General features: G+C 41.3%; 1 protein-coding gene across 4 annotated transcripts in view; it reads right to left on the bottom strand.

The window, feature by feature from the left end:
• BBS9 (Bardet-Biedl syndrome 9) overlaps positions 1-25,171 on the bottom strand; it is a 704,556-nt gene that overhangs the window by 74,335 nt on the left and 605,050 nt on the right. For all 4 annotated transcript variants that reach the window (XM_075315101.1, XM_075315104.1, XM_075315105.1 and 1 more), the window contains one exon: positions 11,028-11,210. In XM_075315101.1, the coding sequence (XP_075171216.1) occupies positions 11,028-11,210 (183 nt within the window). The remainder of the gene's footprint in view (positions 1-11,027; positions 11,211-25,171) is intronic.

Here is a 25,171-nt window from a genome sequence, read left to right as displayed (position 1 = left end):
AAAATTTCTGGGAGAACTGCTCTTAGGATTGTTAGAGAGGCAAATCAGAATGCGGGCTTTACTGGAAAAGACCTTAAGGAAAATTTAGCAGATTCTGAAGTTGTGGTACATTTTTCTACTGTTCAGAAACATCTGCACAAATACGGCCTTAATGGTAGAACATCTCATAGACCATTAAGTAGGGGGTGGATCAATCATGCTTTGGAGTTGTGCTGCAGCCAATGGCATTTGGAACATTTCACAGGTAGATGGAAAAATGGTTTAAATGAAAGTTCAACAAATTCTTGATGCAAACATAACACCATCCACAAAAAATAGCTGAAATTGAAAAGAGGATGGCTTCTACAAATGGATAATGATCCTAAGCACAAATCAAAATTCATTATAAACTACTACAAAAGTTGTAAGCTGAAGGTTTTACAATGGCCCTCACAGTCCTCTTATCTGAACATCATTGAAAATCTGTGGCTAGACCTCAAAAGAGCAGTGCATGCAAGACAACCCAGGAATCTCCCAGAACTAGAAGACTTTTCCAAAGAAGAATGGATGAAAATCTCTCAAACAAGAAGTAAAAAACTCTTGCCTGGCTACAAAAACTGATTACAAGCTGTGAGACTTGCCAAAGGGGGTACTGCTAGGTACTAACCATGCAGAATGCCCACATTTTTGCATCGGCCCATTTTCCTTATTTTAATTTTAAAATGTAAATTATGAAAATACATACTTTTTTGCCAAAATACAAAAGAAATGTATCCTCTTTAACTTTATGCCTCTTAGAGATCATTTCATCTTCAACTGTTCACAACTGTTCCAGGCGTGTCCAAACCTCTGCATGCGTCTATAGGCACATACAAACACACACACACACACACACACACACAAACACAAACACAAACACTGGGTGAAATAAGTATAGAACACGTCAATACATTTCTATATAGGTGCTGTTGACATGAAATTCTCACCAGATGTCAGTAACAACTCATCCAATCAACACAGGCAAAGAAATCAAACCACAGCTGTCCATAAATGAAGCTATGTGCAATAATGGGAAATAACACAGCGAAAAAAATATTGAGCATGCTTATTGAAATTTATACTTCATACAAAAGCCTTTGTTAGTGTTGACAGCATCAAGATGCCTGCTCCATGGGGAAACTAGTGGCATGCATTACTGAGGTGAGATTTTGGTCCACTGTTCCACAAAACACTCTTCGAATCCTGAACGTTCTTCCCATCATTCTGGTACGGGTTAATCTAAAGGCCCTGTCACACTAAGCAACATCGCTAGCAACATCGCTGCTAACGAACAACTTTTGTGACGTAGCAGCGATGTTGCTAGTGATGTCGCTGTGTGTGACATCCAGCAACAACCTGGCCCCTGCTGTGAGGTCGTTGGTTGTTGCTGAATGTCCTGGGCCATTTTTTAGTTGTTGCTGTCCCGCTGTGAAGCACAGATCGCTGTGTGTGACAGCGACAGAGCAACAACTAAATGTGCAGGCAGCAGGAGCCGGCTTCTGCGGACGCTGGTAACCACGGTAAACATCGGGTAACCAAGAAGCCCTGTCCTTGGTTACCCGATATTTACCTTCGTTACCAGCCTCCTCCGCTCTCACTGTCAGTGCCGACTCCTGCTTCTTGCACATGTAGCTACAGCTCACATCAGGTAATTAACCCAATGTGTGCTGTAACTAGGAGAGCAGGGAGCCAGCGCTAAGCATTGTGCGCTGCTCCCTGCTCTGTGCACATGTAGCTGCAGCACACATCGGGTAATTAACCCGATGTGTGCTGTAACTAGGAGAGCAGGGAGCCAGCGCTAAGCGGTGTGCAATGCTCCCTGCTCTCTGCACGTGTAGCTGCGTGTGCTGGTAACCAAGGTAAATATCGGGTTGGTTACCCGATATTTACCTTAGTTACCAAGCGCAGCATCTTCCACGCGGCGATGCTGGCTGGGGGCTGGGACACTGGTTGCTGGTGAGCTCACCAGCAACTCGTGTAGCCACGCTCCAGCGATCCCTGCCAGGTCAGGTTGCTGGTGGGATCGCTGGAGCGTCGCAGTGTGACATCTCACCAGCAACCTCCTAGCAACTTACCAGCGATCCCTATCAGGTTTGATCGTTGTTGGGATCGCTGGTAAGTTGTTTAGTGTGACTGGGCCTTTAGTTTCAACTGTCCAAAGAATGCTTTTACAGAATTGTGCTGGCTTCTGTAAATATTATTTTTGCAATACCTAGTCTGGCCTTTCTATTTTTAAGGCTGCTTAATGGTTTGTACCTTGTGGTGAACCCTCTATATTTGGTCTCAAGAAGCTTTTTCTTTATGGTAGACTTAGATACTGAATTTAAAAAAAAATGTTCATGTTTTCTGGGCAGTAATGTATATTCTCATTTCAATATTCACTATTTACATCCTTTAGTTATTTTTCCCTCCCCTTTAATTAAGTGCAATGTTATTTTGGATAATGGGGACTTAAACATCTACTTCCTGGAGAATGTTCTTCACTTGGTTGAATGTTGTGAAGGGGTTTTTCTTCACCATGCAAAGGATTCTGGGATCCTGTGATCATCCACCACTTTTACACTGTTATCATCCATGGACGTTCATGCTTTTTTGAGCTCCCAAGCTTACCAGAGCGCTTTTCCCCCCAGAATATACTAAACTGCTGATTTGGCCACTCTTAACATTTTTGCTATATCGGTGATGGATTTCTTATTTTTTTCAGCCTAATGATGTCAGTTTCTTTTCCATTCAGAGCTTCTTTGACCGCATGTTGTGGGTTCACAGCAACAGCTTCCAAATTTACATGTTTAAGGAAATATATACACCTTTGTATGTCTCAATATTAGGAAACAAGACATGTTAAGATATTCATAACTCATTCCCAAAATAGAATTTGATATAACTAAATTAGCTCTAAAATCATAAAACAAAATGATCAGGTATGTTGTTTACTGAGGGAATTTCAGGCTACGGCTTCTGACCCCACACTAGCTTATTTTATTTTTAACATCAGATAGCCAAGTAGTCTGTATGTAATTTTCACTGATGTAAAGACAAACCTCGCACAGTCATAAAATCCCTGCAGAAAATAAATAAATAAATTCAGACCTTTTTACGGTTATTGTGGATAAACCACAAATATATTTGTTTGGACTCTTAACAGAGAAGCAGCATTCATTATATTCTCAAATCCCCTTTAATGTCTGCCTCTGATCTGGAGAAACATCTAGTGAACAGCAGGTTTATTTTATAGTCCAGGCATATAAGAGTTCACTCCAGACTAACCCTTCACGACCGGTGCTTGATACGCAGGGAGGCATCGGTTTGAAGAATAAAATCCTGATAACAGGTTCCCTTTAAGATTTACATGGATACAGCCTTTAATACTCCTACAGTCCAGTTTTTTTTAGTATCAGATAGACCTTTATTGTACATTTAAAAAAATAAATAAAAAATACAGTACATCAAAGTAAAATAATTTCTCTCAAACCACCCCATTCAGCCCGTGCTAGCTGGTAAAGTAGTCCACTGAGAGTTTAAGCAAGGAAATCAGTCTAAAATACAAGAAAATACTTTGTTATAGAACGCACAGTTCAGTCTTTACTAGTTTCATGTTACCTAAAGTGCTAGGATTCCTAACTGAAGATAAGTGCTAGAAAAATGTACTATATTATATATATTCTTGAATATATCCTAACTTACAATGTCCTGTAGACAGTAGAAAAATTCCTAATGTTGTGAAATAAAGCGCATTTACGCAATTGTTTTTTGGGCTCTGATTGTGCAGTGTTCATTTTGTGGTAAACATGACCGGAAACACGATTCTTCAGGTCAGGAAGGACGATTACAGTCACATCGCATATTAATGTTTGCTTACAGATATATTGAAAAACGTAATGTTCCCATTTTTATGTTGCTGGAGCTGGGTGAGGGCTTGATTTTTGTGCGGGGAGCTGACATTTTAATTGATACCATAAACACATAATTCTGGAGTTTTGATCTCTATCTCTTTCCAATATTTACCGCATGTGTTAATTTTATACTTTGAAGATCAGACATTTATGGAAGCAGCAATACCAATTTTTTTTATTTCTTTTTTTTAATGAGGGGGGCTTTTTTTTGCAATTGAGCTGACATTTTTTTATTGATATCTTCTTGGAGTACCTCTGATGTTTTGATTGCTTTTTAATATTTTCATTTTTCCGCTGAAAGACCTGTGTCTGAGCTTGTTTGTTGCACGGCAAGCTGATTTCTTGTTGATGCCATTTTGGGATAACAGGATGTTTTGACTGCTTCTTATTGTAATTTTTGGAGGAGTTTTGGCGATCAAAAAACAACAATTCTTGAGATTCTATGTATTTCTTGGCTTTTGCCGTACCATAAATTAATTTTATTTTTTTATAGACCTTTATAGAAATAGTAAAACAAAAGAACTTTTCTTTTTTATTCCATTTCTTCAGTTTTGAATAGAGAAAAGGGACAGGATTCAAATTCTAAGATTTTTTTTTTACTTTTTGGGGAACTTAATCCTGTCATTGTCTGATAACTTGAGCTACATAAAAGTAATTTAAAATATAGCTTAAAATCATGGCTTATCATGAAGCCTAGCTTTTGTTTATTTTTGGCAACTACCATGCCAAGACATTACTAATTTTATTTATTTAGTGTGAATTGCTTATATATAGCACCATTATATTCCTCAGCACTTTAGGCTATGTGCCCATGGGACTCTGTACCCGCGGATTTTGCCGCAGAAAACCTGCGGATTTATCTGGATTTTCCAGATAAATCCGCAGGTTTAAGCAAATACAGACACTCCCCATGTTACCCTATGGGATTTGGGGAGTGCTGTGTCCATGCTGCGGTATGTGCGGCTGCGTAATATGCTGCGGATTTCCCGCAGCCCCATGTAACTGCATGTCAATTATTCATGCGTAAATATCTGTGAAATTCCCACTCCTCCACTATGGAAATACAGGGTGGGAATTCTGCAGGTATTTCCGCACTTGTCCCGCAGGTTTACCGCAACAAAAATTGATGGATGCAATGCAATAGACAGCTGCGGATTCCGGGGAGTTGCTGCGGGAAACCTGCGGACAAACCTGCGGCAAAGTCCGTGGGTACATTGTCCCGTGGGCACACAGCCTTACAGAGAGCATCAACACTGTCCTCACTTGGGCTCACAATCTAAGTTCCTTATCAGTATGTCTTTGGAATATGGCACCTATATCACATACAGTACATGTTGCTGGCAGCACATCTCCAATCCACTTGGGGCAATTATGTATTGCTGACAATTTTCCAACCAGCATAAACTATCCAATCAGCAAACCAATCGTTTTGCACATTCATTGCATAAGTGTCCACGTGTCCACAGGCTGATGATCAGTAACAAGCGTTCTTATTAATGCTCATTCAAAATTATCGGACCCTATAAATAGGCCTTTATTGCAATACATACATCTTGTAATATGTGATTTTTGGAGCCATCTTGGTTTTATCTAATGTAATTAATCATCATATTTAATAAGTTTTGATGGAGTGTCTATTGTGCAAACTGGCGACATCCACTTGGACATCTAACTAGAAAATCTAGGCTGAGGGGCTCATAACCTCATTTCCGTCATTGTTAAAAGTTTTATGTAGCAATGTTTGGTACTTTCTTTTAATGTGACATCCTGGAGATGTTTTTGCATAAAGCTTGGCCAAATATTTATAACACAAACACAAAGAAAGTCATTCAAGTCTCCATTAATCACTTGTAATTACAATCTATAATAGAAGAAAAAAAAGAAAGAGTTATTGTTACAAGCTGGCGAGCAAATTTAGGAAGTAGAAACTTAATAAATGTTATGATACAAGACTTCCAATGTGACCTTTTATTTTTTTAATTAAAATTACAGAAATCGACTAGCTGCATGCCATAACAAGTGCATTCAAGGATAGACACACTCTCACTATGGCTGTTATAGAAGAAATTCTGCTGATTTGGGGCTAGTTACAATGTCAGGGAATTCATTTGTTTGGATCACCAAGGATTCCCAAATAAAATTAGCTGCAGTATCTTATAAAGAGTAAAACCATCAATAGGTTAGAGCACTTCAAAACATGAACGTCCTGGCGGTCGGGAATCGAACATGTGATATAAAATGTCTAAAGTCAATAAATAGGCATTAATAGAAAGCCTTTTCACACTAATAAAAGAAAAATGGTGGTATTTTTTTTTATATTTCTTAGCACAGCACAATATCTGTTAGTAGAGCTGGTAATCCTTAAACGGAATGTCCACTTCTTGGACAACCCCTTCTCCTTCCCCTTGTTCGCCTCTGTAAAAATAAATAAGCCTATACTCACCTCTGATGTGGCCGCGATGTCTGAAGTCACGTTCCCGGTGCCCACGTAACATTGTTGACACACGAGCCCCGCGACCGTCTCCCCACCTTTGGACATTTCAGCAGGATATGAGCGCTGGGCTGACTTCCTGATAAAAATGTCTGAAGGTGGGGAGAAGGAAGCCAGCGCTAATTGGTTGCAGAGCTCGCGTATCATAACAATGTCATGTAGGCCCAGGGAAAGCAGCTTCAGACATCGCTGGAACCACGGCTGGACCAGAGGTGACTATAGGCTTATTAGTTTTTATGGGGGTGAACAAGGGGAATGAGAAGGGCTTGTCCAAGTAGTGGACAACTCCTTTAATCTCCAGCATTATTGGTGTAGTTATTAAAATATTGTCTCATCCTCATGCTGTCCAATAGCAAAAACATCAACGCGTTTTGGGTGCACTACACCTTTACTTATGAGCAAATCAGCATTATGAGTACCTAGATGCCAATTTGGACACTCAGTTAGGATTGTTGGACTGTCTAAACAGACATACAATCAGGCAGCATGATTAAAGGTCATTATTATGGCCAGCACATTCCCCTGTGCAAACATAACATGATATTCCAAGAGCACAAAATGAACACATTATTAACCTTTCTATATGCAAAGAACTTTGGCTGGCCGCTCTAAGCAACCCAGTAAACAACCCCCGATGTAGGCAGCAGATCGGCAAGAATGGATCGGCATAAGGAAGTTTGGTCTGAAAGTGGAGAAGTATAAGCATATATATAATACATATAAATTGGAACATCACCATTCTTGGAATACCAGAGAAGTGAAACACAATTAATGCATGAACTTTAAACACTGTAATCTTTTGACATCAAGATGACTTTGGTTTCACAATACTCTTACACCATTGTTACATTGTTCCTCCATTTGTGTCTGCGGTCTCATATTTGGCTCTATTCTCATCCTCTTCTCATTGTCAAATGTCCCCATTCTTTCTTCACTAATATACCAGAGGAAAAGGTCATACATAACACTAGCACTTGTTGTCAATACGTTTTGGGTTTTCTTTTCACCTACTAACAAAAGAGTACAATCTAAACTTTCCCGCATCTTAAATGTACACAAACACACTTACGACCCAAACAGAATAGCATGGAAATAATTATTCTTGATCCTTGTTTAAACATGATAAGGGGATGTGCTGCCTACAATATGCATGCTCTATGAGGACAGGATAGTCTGTCACCATGCAGTTTGTATCAGTAGTCTAAGGGTACCTTCACACTTTAGCGATGCAGCAGCGATCCGACCAGCGATCTGACCTGGTCAGGATCGCTGCTGCATCGCTACATGGTCGTTGGTGAGCTGTCAAACAGGCAGATCTCACCAGCGACCAGTGAACAGCCCCCAGCAGCAGCGACGCTGCGCTTGCACGGAGCCGGCGTCTGGAAGCTGCGGACACTGGTAACTAAGGTAAACATCGGGTATGGTTACCCGATGTTTACATTAGTTACCAGCGCACACCGCTTAGCTGTGTGTGCAGGGAGCAGGGAGCCGCGCACACTGAGCGCTGGCTCCTTGCTCTCCTAGCTACAGTACACATCGGGTTAATTAACCCGATGTGTACAGCAGCTACATGTGCAGAGAGCCGGAGCCAGCAGCACAGGCAGCGTGAGAGCTGCGGAGGCTGGTAACTAAGGTAAATATCGGGTAACCACCTTGGTTACCCGATGTTTATCTTAGTTACCAGCCTCCGCAGCTGCCAGACGCCGGCTCCTGCTCCCTGCTCGCTTCATTTGTCGCTCTCTCGCTGTCACACACAGCGATCTGTGTGTCACAGCGGGAGAGCGCCTTTGAAGAAAACGAACCAGGGCTGTGTGTAACGAGCAGCGATCTCGCAGCAGGGGCCAGATCGCTGCTCAGTGTCACACACAGCGAGATCGCTAATGAGGTCACTGCTGCGTCACAAAAAGCGTGACTCAGCAGCGTTCTCGGCAGCGAGCTCGCTGCGTGTGAAGCACCCCTAAGAGGGAAGCTATTATCAGAAAAAGACCAGTTTCTAAATTAAGGCTTTAAATATATTTTTTAAATATTTTTGATAATGCATTATTTTTACACAAGTAATCTGTATGAAAATTCACAGTGGACTCTGAGGTTCTTTGAGACTCTAACTTCCTACTGTTTCAGGAAACAACACATGTACAGTACATATTCAAAATTACCTATATTTTTGTATTGAAGCACCTGAGTGTCTGGAAAGTGTCATAGTGAAGGGAGGGGGAGCAGGGTAAGCTATGCCATTGCCTATTGTGATTGGTGGATCCTGTGTTGTCAGCTGTGTATACTTGTCATTGTAATTTTGCCTCTGATAATAACACTTACTGAAAACCCTCCCTGAAAGGACAGAAAGTCTAATAATGTCCAAGTATCTAGTATGAAAAGTGCAAGATTGTAATTTTTATTAAATAAATAAAGTTAGCAATGTGCCATAACTTTTTTCCTTTTTTTAACACATTACAATAGAACCTGATTTAATCAGTAGGTAGTTTTTTTGAGAATAGCTCCCTTTAATGCTGATTTTAATTTTAAAACTACGTAAACGTTTGGTCTACTTGCTATAGATGTTCAGGTATGGCTTATCTAACAGATCCTTTAGAACTTCAAGCTATGCTTCTGTCAAAACTAAAATGATAAAAGAGACATATAAATATATCATCCCAGGGTTGATTTTATTTTCCAGGAAAATAATTTTTGAGTTCCCAATCTAAAGTATATAAAAGCGCCAACTTCCATGAAGGCAAAATGAGAAAACAGTCCTGGACTACACTACTATCTAAAATGCTAGAGACACCCTGTGGGACTTGTCTCAGCATAATGAATCTCATATTTGGTTGATGCATGACCTGGTACATATTGATTACACTGTCTGTCCGCTTTGCAACCTTTCTAACACTTGCACAACGATCACTCAGGCTGTGAGAACCCAAACCGGGAGGTTTATGAAATTAGCTCTTCTAATGTGTTTAGGATTATAACCACAACTCAATTCCACTGCTTTTTTGATTACTGTCACTTCATTACTTTGCTTGGCAGTATATTCATTTTGTGTCTCAATAAATTACATTTCAACAAATGTTATTTGTAATTTCCAATGAGAATGGACAGTCAGGTTCTCCATCTGCAGGTTGTTTCTGCAAGAAGACTGAACTTTAGCTACCCTCCCACTGAGCCATCCTCATCGTCTAACTTATGTATGTGTCACAGACACCATATTTTCATGGAATGTGGAAGTTTATGGAAACTTTCCAATGCACCTACAGCTGTCTAGGTTCCTGTTTGACATACCATGCAAAGTCATTTAAGCAGTACTAATAGATATGGGCTAATACCATAAGCAATTACTTTTATGTCTGATTTTTCAGTGACTGTTATTCTTCCTTCATGCTCTGTTACCACCATTATAACAAACCATTTGTTAAAGTTGTAAAAAGAGCAATCTGCATACTTGTCAATTCTCCTGAAATGTCCTAAAAATGACAATAGCAACAGAGAAACCTGGAAAATCATTTGGCTGCCACTGAAACCATTAAGAAAGAGGTACTTTTGTAAGTTTTCTTGCGACACTAAGGTTGGGCATTCAAATGCACATTTTGAAAGTATGGAAGAGTCGTGGGGATGGCATGCCTAAAGAAGAGGTCAAGACTAAAGGCCCACTCATACGCTACAATATATCTAACGATATGTCGTCGGAGTCACGGAATTCGTGATGCACATCCGGCATCGTTAGAGATGTCGTAGCGTGTGACAGCTCCGAACGACTGTTAACGAGCAAAAATACTCACCTTATCGTTGCTCGCTGACACGTCGTTCATTTTCATAATGTCGTTCCTCCTTCTGCGCGCCGGTTGTTCATTATTCCCGAGGCAGCACACATCGCTACATGTGACACCCCGGGAACGACAAACACAGCTTACCTACGTCCCGCCGGCAATGCGGAAGGAAGAAGGTGGGCGGGATGTTGCGGCTGCTCATCTCCGCCCCTCCACTTCTATTGGGCGGCCACTGTGTGACGTCGCTGTGAGGCCGAACATTCTTCCCCCTTCAGGAAGAGGATGTTCGCTGCCCACAGCGACGTCGTTAGGGAGGTAAGTACGTATGACGGGGGTTAATGACATTGTGCGCCACGGGCAATGAATTGCCCGTGACGCACAAGCGACGGGGGTGTGTAACGCCGCCTTAAGAGTGAAAATTTTTCATCAGTGTGTGATCAATAATCCTCTGAATTAGCATTCATAAAACTTGTACGCATCCATGACAGATCAATCATAGCTTGGGCTATGGCTAAATGAGCATTTTATGACCTAAAGGAAAAGCAAGAGCTATAGAAGACACCTGACCATGTACATATACATTCTCAAGCCCATACTAAACCTTGTGCTTCCAATTCCACACAAGAAATACAGTTTATTTTTTAGATTTTGCACGCACCACTCATTCCATTCTGTAGATGAACCGATATATCTACTTTTAATGCTTTCAAGTACAAAAAACATGATCTGCAGATATTTAAAAACATAAAACATGCTGGATAAGAAATTTCTATATTGTGGCAATATAAAATAATGGCTAAAGTGTGGTTTAGGCAAAATAAGAACATTCAATAAAATACTACAATGGCAAAACCATCTTACCAGTTCTTGACCATCCTGTTGCAAAGGTAAAAAGGTGGATTCTAAAATGTTGATTTGCTCGTTACTAAGTTTCTGCCACAGCCCAATCAGTAGAATTATCAATTGTGTTGCAGTCTTCAGCTTTATGAATGCCCGGAATAGGCTGTTTTGCAGCTCTTCAGTAGCGTCTGCTATACCTATAACCTACAGAAAAAAAAGCATAGGTGCAATGATCTGCTAATTTCAGTCAATCCCATGTGTAAGCTAGAACATAAAAGGATCATCTGTTAGAAAATCTTCATAGTGTTTTATGATGGTGAGTAAAGGTAATGTTGTATTCAAGAATAATCAACTACAGGTATCACTGCTTTGTAGTTGTTTTTGATCACTTTTTTCCCCTGATAAGTCTTGATAAGCTTTAGAAGCGGTTTTGAAGCCTTTTAACGTGTCAGTGCCAAGCTTGGAACGGATTCAATGAGGATTCAACATCAAAGAAGTGATATGTCTGCAGTGTGATCTTAAAAATCTCATTAAAAAAAAACCTCAAAAACGTTTCACATGAGCAAAAACAATTTCCCTTAGAAATCAATAAGAAAAATATTAAAAAATATTTGAAATGGTTTTTTATGTAGATTTTGGAGCATATTTGCTTCAAAGTTCTAGTAAAAACACTTCATATGAACCTACCCTTAGAGATTGGGCAAGTACCAGTGCTCTACAGATCAGTATTACTGAATCCATAAAATTCTACAAGCCCATTTTTAAGCTTTTAGATGGGAGCTCTATGCTGCCCATTTATTCCAGTTAGAAAATCTACTACCTACATGTTTACTATCATCTGCTAAGATTGCTGCTTTCATTCACTAATCCATACAAGACAATAAACCTAATATCACAATTACACTTTTTACTAGCATTAGTTATCGTAATGGGCACCAATACAGAAGTGTCTCTCCTTACTATTACTCTACACTTATCCCACCATGAGATGTTTGAGATGAAAGAACAAATTTGGAAAAAAACAAATTAATTAAAGTGATTATGATATCAGGATGTTACAGCCCTAATTAATGTCATTAATGAGCCTTTAATCCTTACTAAATCCATACCTTTCTTATACAATTTTATTTTGACATCTTTTTCCTGGAAGCCCCAGCTTGCAGTCTCTGATGAGCAGGTCACACTCTCTCAGTAAAGAGCAAATACTTAGCACTCAAATAGTTGAATAAACTGGTATTTTATTGAGTAAGCTTGACCAGGTACAGCACAGTCGTTTTGGTCTAACATAGCCCTTCATCAGTGTGCAGTGCAGACGGTCTGCTCAGCTTGGGAGTGGTAGTAGCGCTGGTGTCAAGTATTTGCTCTTTGCTACATATGGGACTGGATCCTACTAGAGCACCTACCACACTGAAATGCCATATTTAAACACAATACTCTTCTTTCAGTGACCTGTCTCCAGTACCCGAGATCTTAAGGCCACGTCACACTAAGCAACATTGCTAGCAACATCGCTGCTAAGGAACAACTTTTGTGACGTAGCAGCGATGTTGCTAGCGATGTTGCTGTGTGTGACATCCAGCAACAACCTGGCCCCTGCTGTGAGGTCGCTGGTTGTTGCTGAATGTCCTGGACCATTTTTTAGTTGTTGCTCTCCCACTGTGAAGCACACATCACTGTGTGTGACAGCGACAGAGCAACAACTAAAAGTACAGGCAGCAGGAGCTGGCTTCTGCGGACGCTGGTAACCACGGTAAACATCGGGTAACCAAGAAGCCCTTACCTTGGTTACCCGACATTTACCTTCGTTACCAGCGTCCGCCGCTCTCAGCTGTCAGTACCCGATGTTTACCGTGGTTACCAGCGTCCGTAGAAGCCTGCTCCTGCTGCCTGCACACGTAGCAGAGTACACATCGGGTAATTAACCCAATGTGTACTGTGGCTAGGTGTGCAGGGAGCCAGCGCTAAGCAGTGTGCGCTGGTAACCAAGGTAAATATCAGGTTGGTTACCCGATATTTACCTTAGTTACCAAGCGCAGCATCGCTTCCACGCGGCGCTGCTGGCTGGGGGCTGGTCACTGGTTGCTGGTGAGATCTGCCTGTGTGACAGCTCACCAGCAACCCGTATAGCGACGCTCCAGCGATCCCTGCCAGGTCAGGTTGCTGGTGGGATCGCTGCAGCGTCGCTTAGTGTGACATCTCACTAGCGACCTCCTAGCAACTTACCAGCGATCCCTATAAGGTTGTATCGTTGTTGGGATCGCTGGTAAGTTGTTTAGTGTGACTGGGCCTTTACATAGAGATCAATCAACAGAAATTGCCGCAGCTACCCACCCCTGGGCATCAGCCGTGTTGCTTATGTAGACGGCAAACGGTAATCCTCCACATACACTGGGCAGGTGGTGCTTATCCCCCAAGCAAAAAAAATTTCCTGGATAGAGTCCAACAATAGAGATAGGGCAGCACTCACCAGCGTCCAGTAAAAAAGACTTTATTTATTCATGGTGCAGGTAAAGAAGCAGGAGCAGAGTTGACAGCAGGGCCCCCTCACGGACGACAGCCGTTTCGCGTGTGCTCACGCTTCCTCGGGACCCGAGGAAGCGTGAGTACACGCGAAACGGCTGTCGTCCGTGAGGGGGCCCTGCTGTCAACTCTGCTCCTGCTTTTTTACCTGCACCATGAATAATTAAAGTCTTTTTTACTGGATGCTGGTGAGTGCTGCCCTATCTCTATTGTTGGGCCTTTACATAGGCACCTGTCATTGCTGATGGGTTATCTCCCCATGGTGCAGATTAATATTCTGGCTCTCCTGATGCCATCAGGAGCTTACGGCACATACACTGCCTTCACTTGGGAGACAACCCAAGAGGAATAATAGCACCTAGATGCAGTTCACTGAGAGAAGAATGACCAGCCCATCAGAGGCCAGGAGGAGTGGAAAAGAAAGAATGGCCCACTCCCTGCACTAGTGGCTAAAACTTCAACACTGAATTTCTCTAAGGAGTCAAAATTACATTCTACCAGCAAGGTATGGATCTAATAAGGATTAAACAATCTTTACTTATATACCATTAGTTATGATTATAATATCCTGGTTACAGGATTGCTTTAAGAATACCCTACTGGGAGATGTTTATGATATATGTGGCCAACCAGTGGCTGTGACGTGAGTTGCAACCTGCCGGAGTTTTGCTAGCATGTCACAATCATGTACTGAGTTGAAATCATGAGAAGCTGAAGGCCTGACCAAAATGTATGGAATAATATGGGTGGACACATCTGTATCTTTTTGTTTCTACATTTTATAATTAGGATAATCAGATTTAATTGCATTTTATAATATTTTATAGTGTTTTCACTGGAAACCTATTGGAAAGGGCAAGACTAACTACAACTAGTACGAAATTCTACTAATCTAGCAGAGGGGACTTAGTAATTTATCAATTCTTACTATGAGACTCTTCCTGTTATCTCGGGCATATGCTCTCCTCTTATTATCAATGGCATATCCACAAAATATGCCAAAAATACCTGACAGACGGTTTGTTCCACACCTGGGTTTCTTACCTACCAATAGAACAAAAGGGATGATTTGTGTGCAATGAATCTTTGGTGATTGCAGCAGCCATGACTCTGAGAACGCAGTTACTGAACCCTGATTCTCCCAACTGATGGGAGAATAACAGGCAAGACAAAATAAATAATTAAAAAAAAACAAATTTCCTTATGATACAAATTACTTATGATCATCGGTGTAACAATAGAGAAATATCATGACTGAGTTTTCCTTAGGCCGCATAACTTTAAAAAGTAGAAAAAAAAATAATACTGGAAAACTATTCTGGAAATATTAGCCTCTAAATTTAGGTTCCAGATGAAGCCTTAAATTAGTGAAGGGATAACCAAATGCAACTTTTAGATACAGAAAACCAATCATTTATTAAAATTGCCTGTGAGACATCCTTTCTACGATGTCTACTGAGAGATAGAAGGAAGGAGGTTACAGGAAAGAAGTAACATTTTGTAGGCAAGTGACACAATATATTATACCCAAGTGACACACAACTGATTACAAATCCTTCCACTTTACAATGTACTTTAAATGTGTGATATGATGAGCTGTGTATACTGGAAGAATGTTTCCTATATTAGGAATCTGGCATGCTTTACAATATATATACAGCTCAAGGTAAAACAGTAATACTGTCATAAAAAGTCTGTATAAGTTGTGCAGAAGTTTTATTACAAGAGCTTAGAGACATCAGTCTGTCCTGAATCGCTATGCATAAAACCCTGTACATATAACGTAGAAGGGTACAGCAGTAACATCCATCAGCTCATACACCCAAGGTGGTGAACAGTATATGTAACCATAAGGGGCAGCAGAAGATCATACATGGCCGAATGTAGCTTCAGCCTCCATAGTCTCATGTCAAATCGTCACCTGTAATAACTATTTTCTTTAGAATCTCAAATGTAGGAATATTTTAAGCTCTGACCAAGAACGCACCAAAATAAGGAGGATTTCCTACCGTTCAAGCAAATGTACCCACGCTCTATGCTTTTCATGCTTCACAGAGTGACAGTGCTAACTATGCAATTCAATTTGCATTGGGATGTGATAGTGTTAATCAACATACAATACAATATCCTTCTATACAGCAATGCAGGAAGCAACTTGAGGTGCACAATGTGAGTAAATGGAATTGGTTAACCCAGAGTTCCCCAAATCCAGTCCTCAAGAGCCACCAACACTACATGTTTTCAGGATTTCCTAAAGCTGGGTTCACACTAAACGACAGCGACAACGACGTCGCTGTTACGTCACCATTTTCGGTTACGTAACAGCGACCTTGTAAGTCGCTGTTATGATCGCTACTTAGCTGTCAAACACAGCAGAAGCAGCGATCATAACGTCGCTGTGTTACATGTTCAGAGAGCAGGGAGCCGCGCTTAGCGCTGGCTCCTTGCTCTCCTAGGTACAGTACACATCGGGTTAATTAACCCGATGTGTGCTGCAGCTACATGTCACAGTGCAGAGAGCAGGGAGCCGCGCACTGCTTAGCGCTGGCTCCTTGCTCTCTTTGCTACAGTATACATCGGGTTAATTACCCGATGCATACTGCAGCCACATGTCACAGTGCAGGAGCCGGCGCTGGCAGCAAGAGCGGAGGCTGGTAACCAGCGTAAACATCGGGTAACCAGGGAAAGGACTTCCCTTGGTTACCCGATGTTTACGCTGGTTACAGCTTACCGCAGCTGCCAGTGCCGGCTCCTGCTCGCTTCATTTCGTCGCTCTCTCGCTGTCACACACAGCGATGTGTGTGTCACAGCGGGAGAGTGACGACCAAAAAATGAAGCTGGACATTCAGCAACGACCGGCGACCTCACAGCAGGGTCCAGGTCGTTGCTGGATGTCACACACAGCGACAGCGACGGGACGTCGCTGCAACGTCACAGAAAATGGTGACATAGCAGCGACGTCGTTGTCGTTGTCGCTGTGTGTGACACCAGCTTTAGAATTTCATAGGTGATAATATAATCACCTTCACAGTAAGGGGTACTTCACACACAGCGAGATCGCTACTGAGATCGCTGCTGAGTCACGGTTTTTGTGACCTCATTAGCGATCTCGCTGTGTGTGAAACTGAGCAGCGATCTGGCCCCTGCTGTGAGATTGCTGCTCGTTACACACAGCTCTGGTTAGTTTTTTATTGTTGCTCTCCCGCTGATAAGCACACATCGCTGTGTGTGACAGCGAGAAAGCAACAATCCTGAATGTGCAGGGAGCAGGAGGCGGCGTCTGACAGCCTGCGGTAAGCTGTAACCAAGGTAAACATCGGGTAACCAAGGTGGTTACCCGATATTTACCTTCATTACCAGCGTCTGCAGCTCTCACGCTGCCAGTGCCGGCTCCTGCTCCCTGCACACGCTAAGCTAAGCGGTGTGCACTGGTAACTAAAGTAAACATCGGGTAAACATACCCGATGTTTAACTTAGTTACCAGTGTCCGCAGCTTACAGACGCCGGCTCCGTGCAAGCGCAGCGTCGCTTGCACGTCGCTGCTGGCTGGGGGCTGGTCACTGGTCGCTGGTGAGATCTGCCTGTTTGACAGCTCACCAGCGACCATGTAGCGACGCAGCAGCGATCCTGACCAGGTCAGATCGCTGGTGGGATCGCTGCTGCGTCGCAAAAGTGTGACGGTAACCTTAATGTTTCCATCACCTGTGCTATACTAAAGAAATCCTGAAAACATGTAGTGTTGATGGCTCTTGAGGACTGGAATTGGGGAACTCTGGGTTAAGTGAACAAGATAACTGCAATAGAGTGTTATCCAGATTAAGGTATTGAGACGAGGCAGTTCCACTCATCTGGTGGGGTTGTGTAGGACACAACACTTAAAGGGATCAAGCTACTGCAGCTCCACTGGTTGCAAACTCCAGTGTGGTAATGTGGGTAGACTCGAGATCGCGGGTGACTTGGGCTGCTGGCTTGTATCCGATCAAGGAGTCAGAATAAGGCAAAAGTAATAGGTTTATTCTATATGTGTTTGTACATATTCCAAAGTCTTCTTCAGGAGTACCAGCAGCGCAGGTCACCTGCTATCCCAAAACTACCCGCAATGTAAGTAAATGGGCATTTACACTGCAAGACAAAGTGAATGAGCATTGTTGAAACACTACGTTTATGTTTATCTTGCCTTGTAAACAGGCTGGCAATCACTTGATGAAAGAGTAAAATGCTTGTTCATTTTGTTCATTGGGTGAAATGATCTCTTATGCAGCATGAAAGATCTTCGTTCTCGGCGATGCATCATTGTCTATGTTGTATCAGCAAGAAATTATCATGGATGAATAGTAAATTTGCTGCCATGTGATTGTCCATGTTCATGAGCCCTGTATAACCACCCTCAACTCCCCTGCTGCCCCATTGTAATCTTTTTGCCTATGCACACAGAAAATTGTCAATCAGTGGTGTGGGCGAGGTTATACAGAGTTCAGCATTTATATCACTTATAACTGCAGGAGACAAAATAGTGATTTTATTAAAATGCAAGCAAATAGCCCAGTAACTGATACAGGTTCTCTTTAACCCCTTCACGACTTATGGAGTACGGATACATCATAGGTTGAGTCTGTCCCTCTAATATGGGCTTGTGTGCCAAGCCTGAATGCTTCCCCGTACATGTTGGCTGATCTGAAGTAATCTCTGAAACACTCGCGCCTGTTAACAAGTTAAATCCCACTGTCAATCTCTGATAGCGCGATCTAACGGGCTCCGGCGGGGATCACATAATTTCCTATGGCCATCGGTGGACCCGTGATGTGATCACGGGATGCCGATGAGTTGTCATGACAGCCAGAGGTCATCTGAACACCCCTGTCACTAGCATGATGTAGCTACTGTGAACACCGGCGTTCACAAGAGATCAGCGTTTTTGCTATACTGAGTGTTGCTGAAGCCCCACTCTGAAAACCAGAAGTGATCAGAGTGTATCAGCTTCACAGGAGATGAGCATTTCTGGTGATCAGTGCGATGCTGCTCTCATCAGCAGAAATGCACAGGCGATTGGACTGTGCAGTGATAAAGTTCCCTAAGGGGACTAGTAAAATCAATAAAAAATGTAAAAAAAAAGTTGTTTTTTTTAAAAACACAAAAGTTTAAAGCAGGCTTTACACGCTACAATATATCTAAGGATGTGTCGGTGGGGTCACGTCGTAAGTGACGCACATCTGGCATCGTTAGTGATATTGTAGTGTGTGAAATCTACGTGCAATTGCGATTGAACGAATAAACGTTGATCGCATACACGTCATTCAAAACCTAAAAATTGAATGTCGGGTTGTTCAATGTTCCCGAGGCAGCACACATCACAGTGTGTGACACCCCGGGAACGATGAACTGCTGCTTACCTGCGTCCCGTGGCTCCTGCCAGCTATGCGGAAGGAAGGAGGTGAGCGGAATGTTTACGTCCCTCTCATCTCCGCCCCTCCGTTTCTATTGGCCGGCTGCTGTGTGACGTCGCTGTGACGCCGAACGTCCCTCCCACTCCAGGAAGTGGATGTTCGCCGCCCACATCGAGGTCGTATGGTAGGTAAGTACGTGTGACGGCAATTAATCGTTTGTGCGACATGGTCAACAAATTGAATGTGCCGCACATACGATCGGGGCGTGTCACATCGCATACGATATCGTATGCTTAATTGTAAGGTGTAAAGCAGGCTTAATTCACCCCCTTTTGTCCCACTGAAAATATAACACTTAAAACAAAATTAAAAATACACATATTTGGTATTGCCGTGTACAGAAATACCATATCTATCAAACAATAACATAAATTAATCTGATAGATAATAAAAGATGTAATGAGCAAAAAAAATCAAAACGCCAGAATTGTGTTTTTTTGGTTGCCACAAAATTGCAATAAAATGCTATAAGAGGCAATAAAAATATCGCATTTATTCCAAAATGGTATAGTTAAAAATTTCAGCTCAGGACACAAAAAATAAGCCATCACTGAACCCCAGATCCCGAAAAATGAGAATGAATTAAGTCTCAAAAAATGGCAAAAAAGCGCATTTTTTTTTGTTACAAATTTCTGAATATAATGAAATTAAAACTATACGTGTTTGGTACTAAAAACATGTACTGACCTCACCTGGGGCATCATATTATCAGGTCAGTTTTGCCATAGAGTGAACATGTTAAATAAACCCAAAAAACAATCGTGGAATTGCACTTTTTTGGGAATTTCACCGCACATGGAATTTCTTTCCCGTTTCCAGTACAATATGGGGTAGAATGAACGGTGTCATTCAAAAGTACAACTTGTCCCACAAAAAACAAGCTCTCATATGGCTATATTTACAAAAATATAAAAAGATTATGGCTCTTGGAAGAAGGGGTTAAATAAACAAATAGATTTTTTATTTATTTATTTATTTTTTTAAAACTGCACTGCATAACAGAAAATAATCAATAAAAAGATACTGAGCAGTATAAAGTATGGAAGGAGGTGGAAACCTGAAAAATACACAATGATACATGGAGAATCTCACTCAACCATAAGCAATCCTGCTCTATACTGATGAGAGGCATGAACCCTGGAAACAGTGTTTTTCTGATGCTATTTAATTTTTTTCCCCCATGAACCACCTGCCTGGAAAATTAGTCTCCATGCTGAGTTTGGTCTCTTAGAGATAAAGCAGCCCTTGTGAGATGGAGAACTACTAAAAGGTAACACAGGACACATCACATCAAACTTAATATGTAACGAAAATTATGCTTTCATTCTGGAATAGTTTTAGAAGGAGCCATAGATTCACTCGGTAAGGAGGCGGCTGCCCATTCGGAAAATCTACTAGGCAAAGGACAGTTATAAAGAGAGGCTCTCACTTCACCAGTGCATTATATGGAGCACATTGATGTCAAATACACCGGTGTAATGCTCAGCTTCTCCTGTAGTGGTGCTGCAGAAAAATGGCTGCTAAATTCCCCAATAGGGAACATTTCCAACATATAAAAATATTGTCCAAAGAACCAAAAGCCAAAATGTGAAGTTGTCTGAGGATGAGCAGGTTGCCTTTTGGCATTCTGCCAGCGGTCACACAAATGTACCAATACGTGTGGGTTTTACATTCCAAAGCATTTGTCAAGATAACATATCATTGTGCCACAATGGTCCTTGTAAAGTGTATTCACAAGGTAGCCTCTAACTAAATGCTTTTGATCCCAGTAAGAATAGGTTCATCTGATCTATACCTGGCTGTGCCTGAATGCTCTGCTTTGTTAGGGAGAAAATTGTCTACAGCATAATATGTCCGTGTTTTGTAAGTAGGAGAATGGCGCCAGGATGACAGTGCAGCATGAAATGTCACCGTAAACACTTTTTTTGTTACAATGTTTTTCATTCTTCTTACACAGCACAATCATCCTTGATGAAATTCCGGAGACCAATAGGTGCAGATGGTTTTTTGATAGGAGTAGGGAAAGATTTAAAGAATCCCGAGGCACTGGAAAATGCTATTAAGTAGCGCAAAGGACATTTCATAGTAGATGTTTATTGAATTTGCTTTGGTCATTTTTATATATATATATATATATATATATATATATATATATATATATATATATACTTTAAATGCAAATTCATAATAACAAATGCTGAAGTACATAACTTAATAGATTCCCCAAAAAGTAACACTGAATACTTTGATTTGTAGAAGCGTCACACAAAGATATTGCCTTTGATTATCAATCTTCATGAAATAGTGATTCTTGAAATATATTTTCTTATATTGAGAATTGTGAAATTCCTTAGTTGTTTTTGCAAATTTTTCTCATTACCATACCCTCCCCAAAGGGCAAAATCAGACACTGTCGGCACAGATTGGACAATGTCCGTGTGAGTAGAGACTCCCCCGAACAGGCGACACCCAGATGTCAAATTACTGATAACCTTGGCACAGCATAAAGTTCTGAGAAAACAAGTCTGAAAATTGTCATTTCATTAACAATTACTGTACATGCTAGGAGAGCTGACAGCTTCTCCCTAAAAAGTATTTGAAAGAATTAAAGGGTTATTCCTATCTCCAAGATCCTATCCCAATATGTAGTAGGTGTAATAATAATAATAATATTAGTAAATCCCTCCAATTAGAAATCAGTTCTTCTGATTTCACTGACACTTACCTCATGTTTAGGGCATTGCAGGACCTTAGGTATCCATGTTATGACCACAAGCAATTAACTAAATGTGACTATATGCGTGGTTTTAAACATGAATACCTAAGGTCCTGCAACTACATATTAGGATAGGAGCTTGGAAATGGGAATACCCCTTTAAAGGGAACCTGTCAGGTGCAATATGCACCCAGAACCACAAGCAGATCTGGGTGCATGTTGCGAATCACTGCCGAACAGTCCCTGTATATACTAGCATAGATAAAGAGATCTTTAGAAAAAGTATTATATCCTAAAGAGCAAAGGGACTAGTCGCAAGGACGTTAGTTCCCTTGGCTAGTCGGCCACCTTAGCATGTAAGCACGTTCCTGTGGGTGTGGTAAAATGCTAATGAATGTGCGTCAGAGGATGGTTGCGCTCACTTCTCTGCTGCCATCGCTGGACTTTGGCTCAGTGCGCATGATGCCTGACTTCATGAGTTTGAAGCCAGGATGTGTACACCCGGCTTCAGAAGTGTGCATGAACTAAATTCCGGGATTATGTGCAGTGAGCTGAAATCCACTGTCAGCCGTGATGGCAGCAGATAGGTGAGCACGACCATCCGCTGGTGCTGCGCATTCATTAGCATGTTAGCATGCCCACAGAGGTGTGCTTACATTCAAAGGGGGCCGACTAGCCAGGGGAACTAATGCCCTTGTGACTAGTCGCTGGCCTCAGTAACATATAATATGGGATCTTAGGAAATACTTTTTCTAAAGAACCCTTTATCTGCTACTCTAGGCTGGGACTGCTAGGCAGGGATTAGCAACATGTACGCATAACTGCTCGTGGTTCTGGGTGCATATTGGACCTGACAGGTTCGCTTTAATCTTGTCTAGTTAAAAGTAAAAAAAATGACATGTAGTTTAGGACTAAAAATACACCTTGGATGTGAACTACTGACTATATGTTGAAGCAACATAAAACTTTAAAGGGAATCTGTCACCAAGTTTTTGCCAGCTGATCTGAAAGAATCATAAGGTAGGGGCAGATTCCAGCGATGTGTCACTTACTGGGCTGCTTGCTGTAGTTTTTACAAAATCACTGGTTTATCAGCAGGAGATGATCACTAGTTGACTAGTTGATTAGTAAAATTGCTGTCATGTAGTCCTCATAGTCATGAGCTCTGTGTGAGCTCATCCCCACCACTGAGCTTTCTGCCTATCCACAGAAAAAACTGTCAAGCAGTGGTATGAGTGGGGTTATACACAGCTCAGCATTCATATAACTAGTAGAGATGGGTGGACCTGAACTTTAAAGTTATGTGTGTGTGTGGTGTGTGGTGTGTGTGTGTGTGTGTACGTGTGTGTGGTGTATGTTACTATGTTACCATGACCTAAAAGTGCTGTCCATGTAAAAAACTGACCCCACACAGAAAGCACTTGGACCAATGTTATTCAATTGTGCTGTTTTTAAACAATGACCGAATATCCATGTTTAAAAATTCGTACCTTGAAGTAGACTCTTCCGAATTATCGATGAGATTCACCTCTTCAAGTGTATGGATGCACAATATACGCATCATACATAATACATTTCACTTTCAAGGATACATTGTAATTATAAATATTGGAAACTGTATTTGGACTTATAAATTTTATTAATGCCAATGTGGACAATTTAAGAATAATTTATTGATACAAATGGCATACTGACTGCATATCAATGACGGGGTAAAGGATGGAAAATTGCCATTTGTTTTCTGGATGAAAAACGGACAGTTTTTCATAAGCTCATGTCAATTTAGCTTGAAACAAAGCAAAACAATTTTTTTTTACAGTTTAACTATGCACAATAGGATTTGAAGGCCTTGGTCATGAAACGGTCAATTTAATTATTTTTCCGCTAGAGGAAAAATGAATATTTGCAAAACAATGTACTGAAAAAGGGCATGAGCTACCTGCAGCAATATATGTATATATATATATATATATATATATATATATATACAGTATCAGTATATATATATATATATATATATATATATATATATATATAGTATGTAGTATGTATATATATATCAACCAAAAATTATAATGCTGCACAAAAAAGACAGACTTTAAGCTAAGAAATCTGTTGCACATGTTATTTATTTAATGGCAACCTGTAATTTTCATAAAGCAGGTTGGCAAAAGTACGCTCCGATGCGAACTGAAACATATGTCTCCGGGGTACACCATTAAGGATGCAGCCAATTTTCATTTTTATATTTTCGTTTTTACCTCTTTTTTCAAGGAGCCATAACTTTTTTGTTTTTCATTCAACATAAACATCGGAGGGCATGGTTTTTTTTTTGCAGGGCAAATTGCAGTATTGAAAGTCCCCATTCATTTTACCATTTAGTGTGCAGGAAAATGAAGGAAACTTCCAAGTACTGTGAAATGGTAAAAAGATGCAATTCTGCCCTAGTTATTCGGTTTCATTTTTACAGTGCTGTTTGTGCAGTAAAATAGACAGGTAACATAGTTCTTTAGGTCAGTACAATTATGAGGATACCAAACGTGCAGGTTTTTTTTTTCTATAATTCTGAACTTTGTAAAAAAAAAAAAAAATTAAAAAAGTGGTTTGCGAGGTGACAAAAAAAAATGTTTTTTTTTTTTTTTTTATTTCCAACATATCGTTTAAACAATTTTATAATTTGATGGATCAAATTTTATGGAACCAGTAATATAAAAAAAAAAATAATATATAAATAATAATAATATTAATAAATATGTATATATATATATTGTGAGACTGTGACCGGGGTTATCTATGACGGCCGGTATGTCTCGCCCCGGTTGTGCTCACTCCATGATAGAAAGCAACTCCACTCCGGGGTTAATGCTGTTTCCCTACAGGCTTCAGGAAGGGTTAAAAGGAAACAGGAACGAGGACAGGTGTGCCGGGTGTGAGGGAGTGATCACATCTCCCTGAGTTCTCTGCCGGAAAGGCACATATGTACTATTGTGGACTTGTTCTTTGGATAATAAACCGTGTGCTGTGAACCTTGGTGCCTGGATCCCGTGTCTTCTGCAGCGCAGCCGACGACGCTACCTCACATATGGTGGAGAATGCGGGCATGACAGCCGGTGAGGTGTAGCATCCATCCCTGGTGACCCAGCTGCGCATGTCCTGGATTCGAGCGGCTATACTACAGCCCAAACCCGGCGACGCCATGGAGGACATACTAAAGCATTTGGCTCAGGCTAATGCACAGCAGCAACAGGCTAATGCACAGCAGCAACAGACCAATGCACACCTGCTCCAATCCTTGCAAGTGCAGGAAAAAAAATTCCAAGAACAGATGGATCAGGCCAATGCACGTCAGCAGCAAGCCTTGCAATTGCAGGAAAAAAGGCACCAAGAACAGATGGTTCTCCTGGCCAAGTCGATCCGTGCCGGACCGGCAGCAACAACCCAGGGACCGGGTGACGACGGCAGCGTCCGGAAAGCGGTGAGACAAG

Source organism: Anomaloglossus baeobatrachus, chromosome 6 (genome assembly GCF_048569485.1).
Source record: "Anomaloglossus baeobatrachus isolate aAnoBae1 chromosome 6, aAnoBae1.hap1, whole genome shotgun sequence".
Lineage (NCBI taxonomy): Eukaryota > Metazoa > Chordata > Amphibia > Anura > Aromobatidae > Anomaloglossus > Anomaloglossus baeobatrachus.
This window is presented reverse-complemented; position numbering and strand designations above follow the sequence as displayed.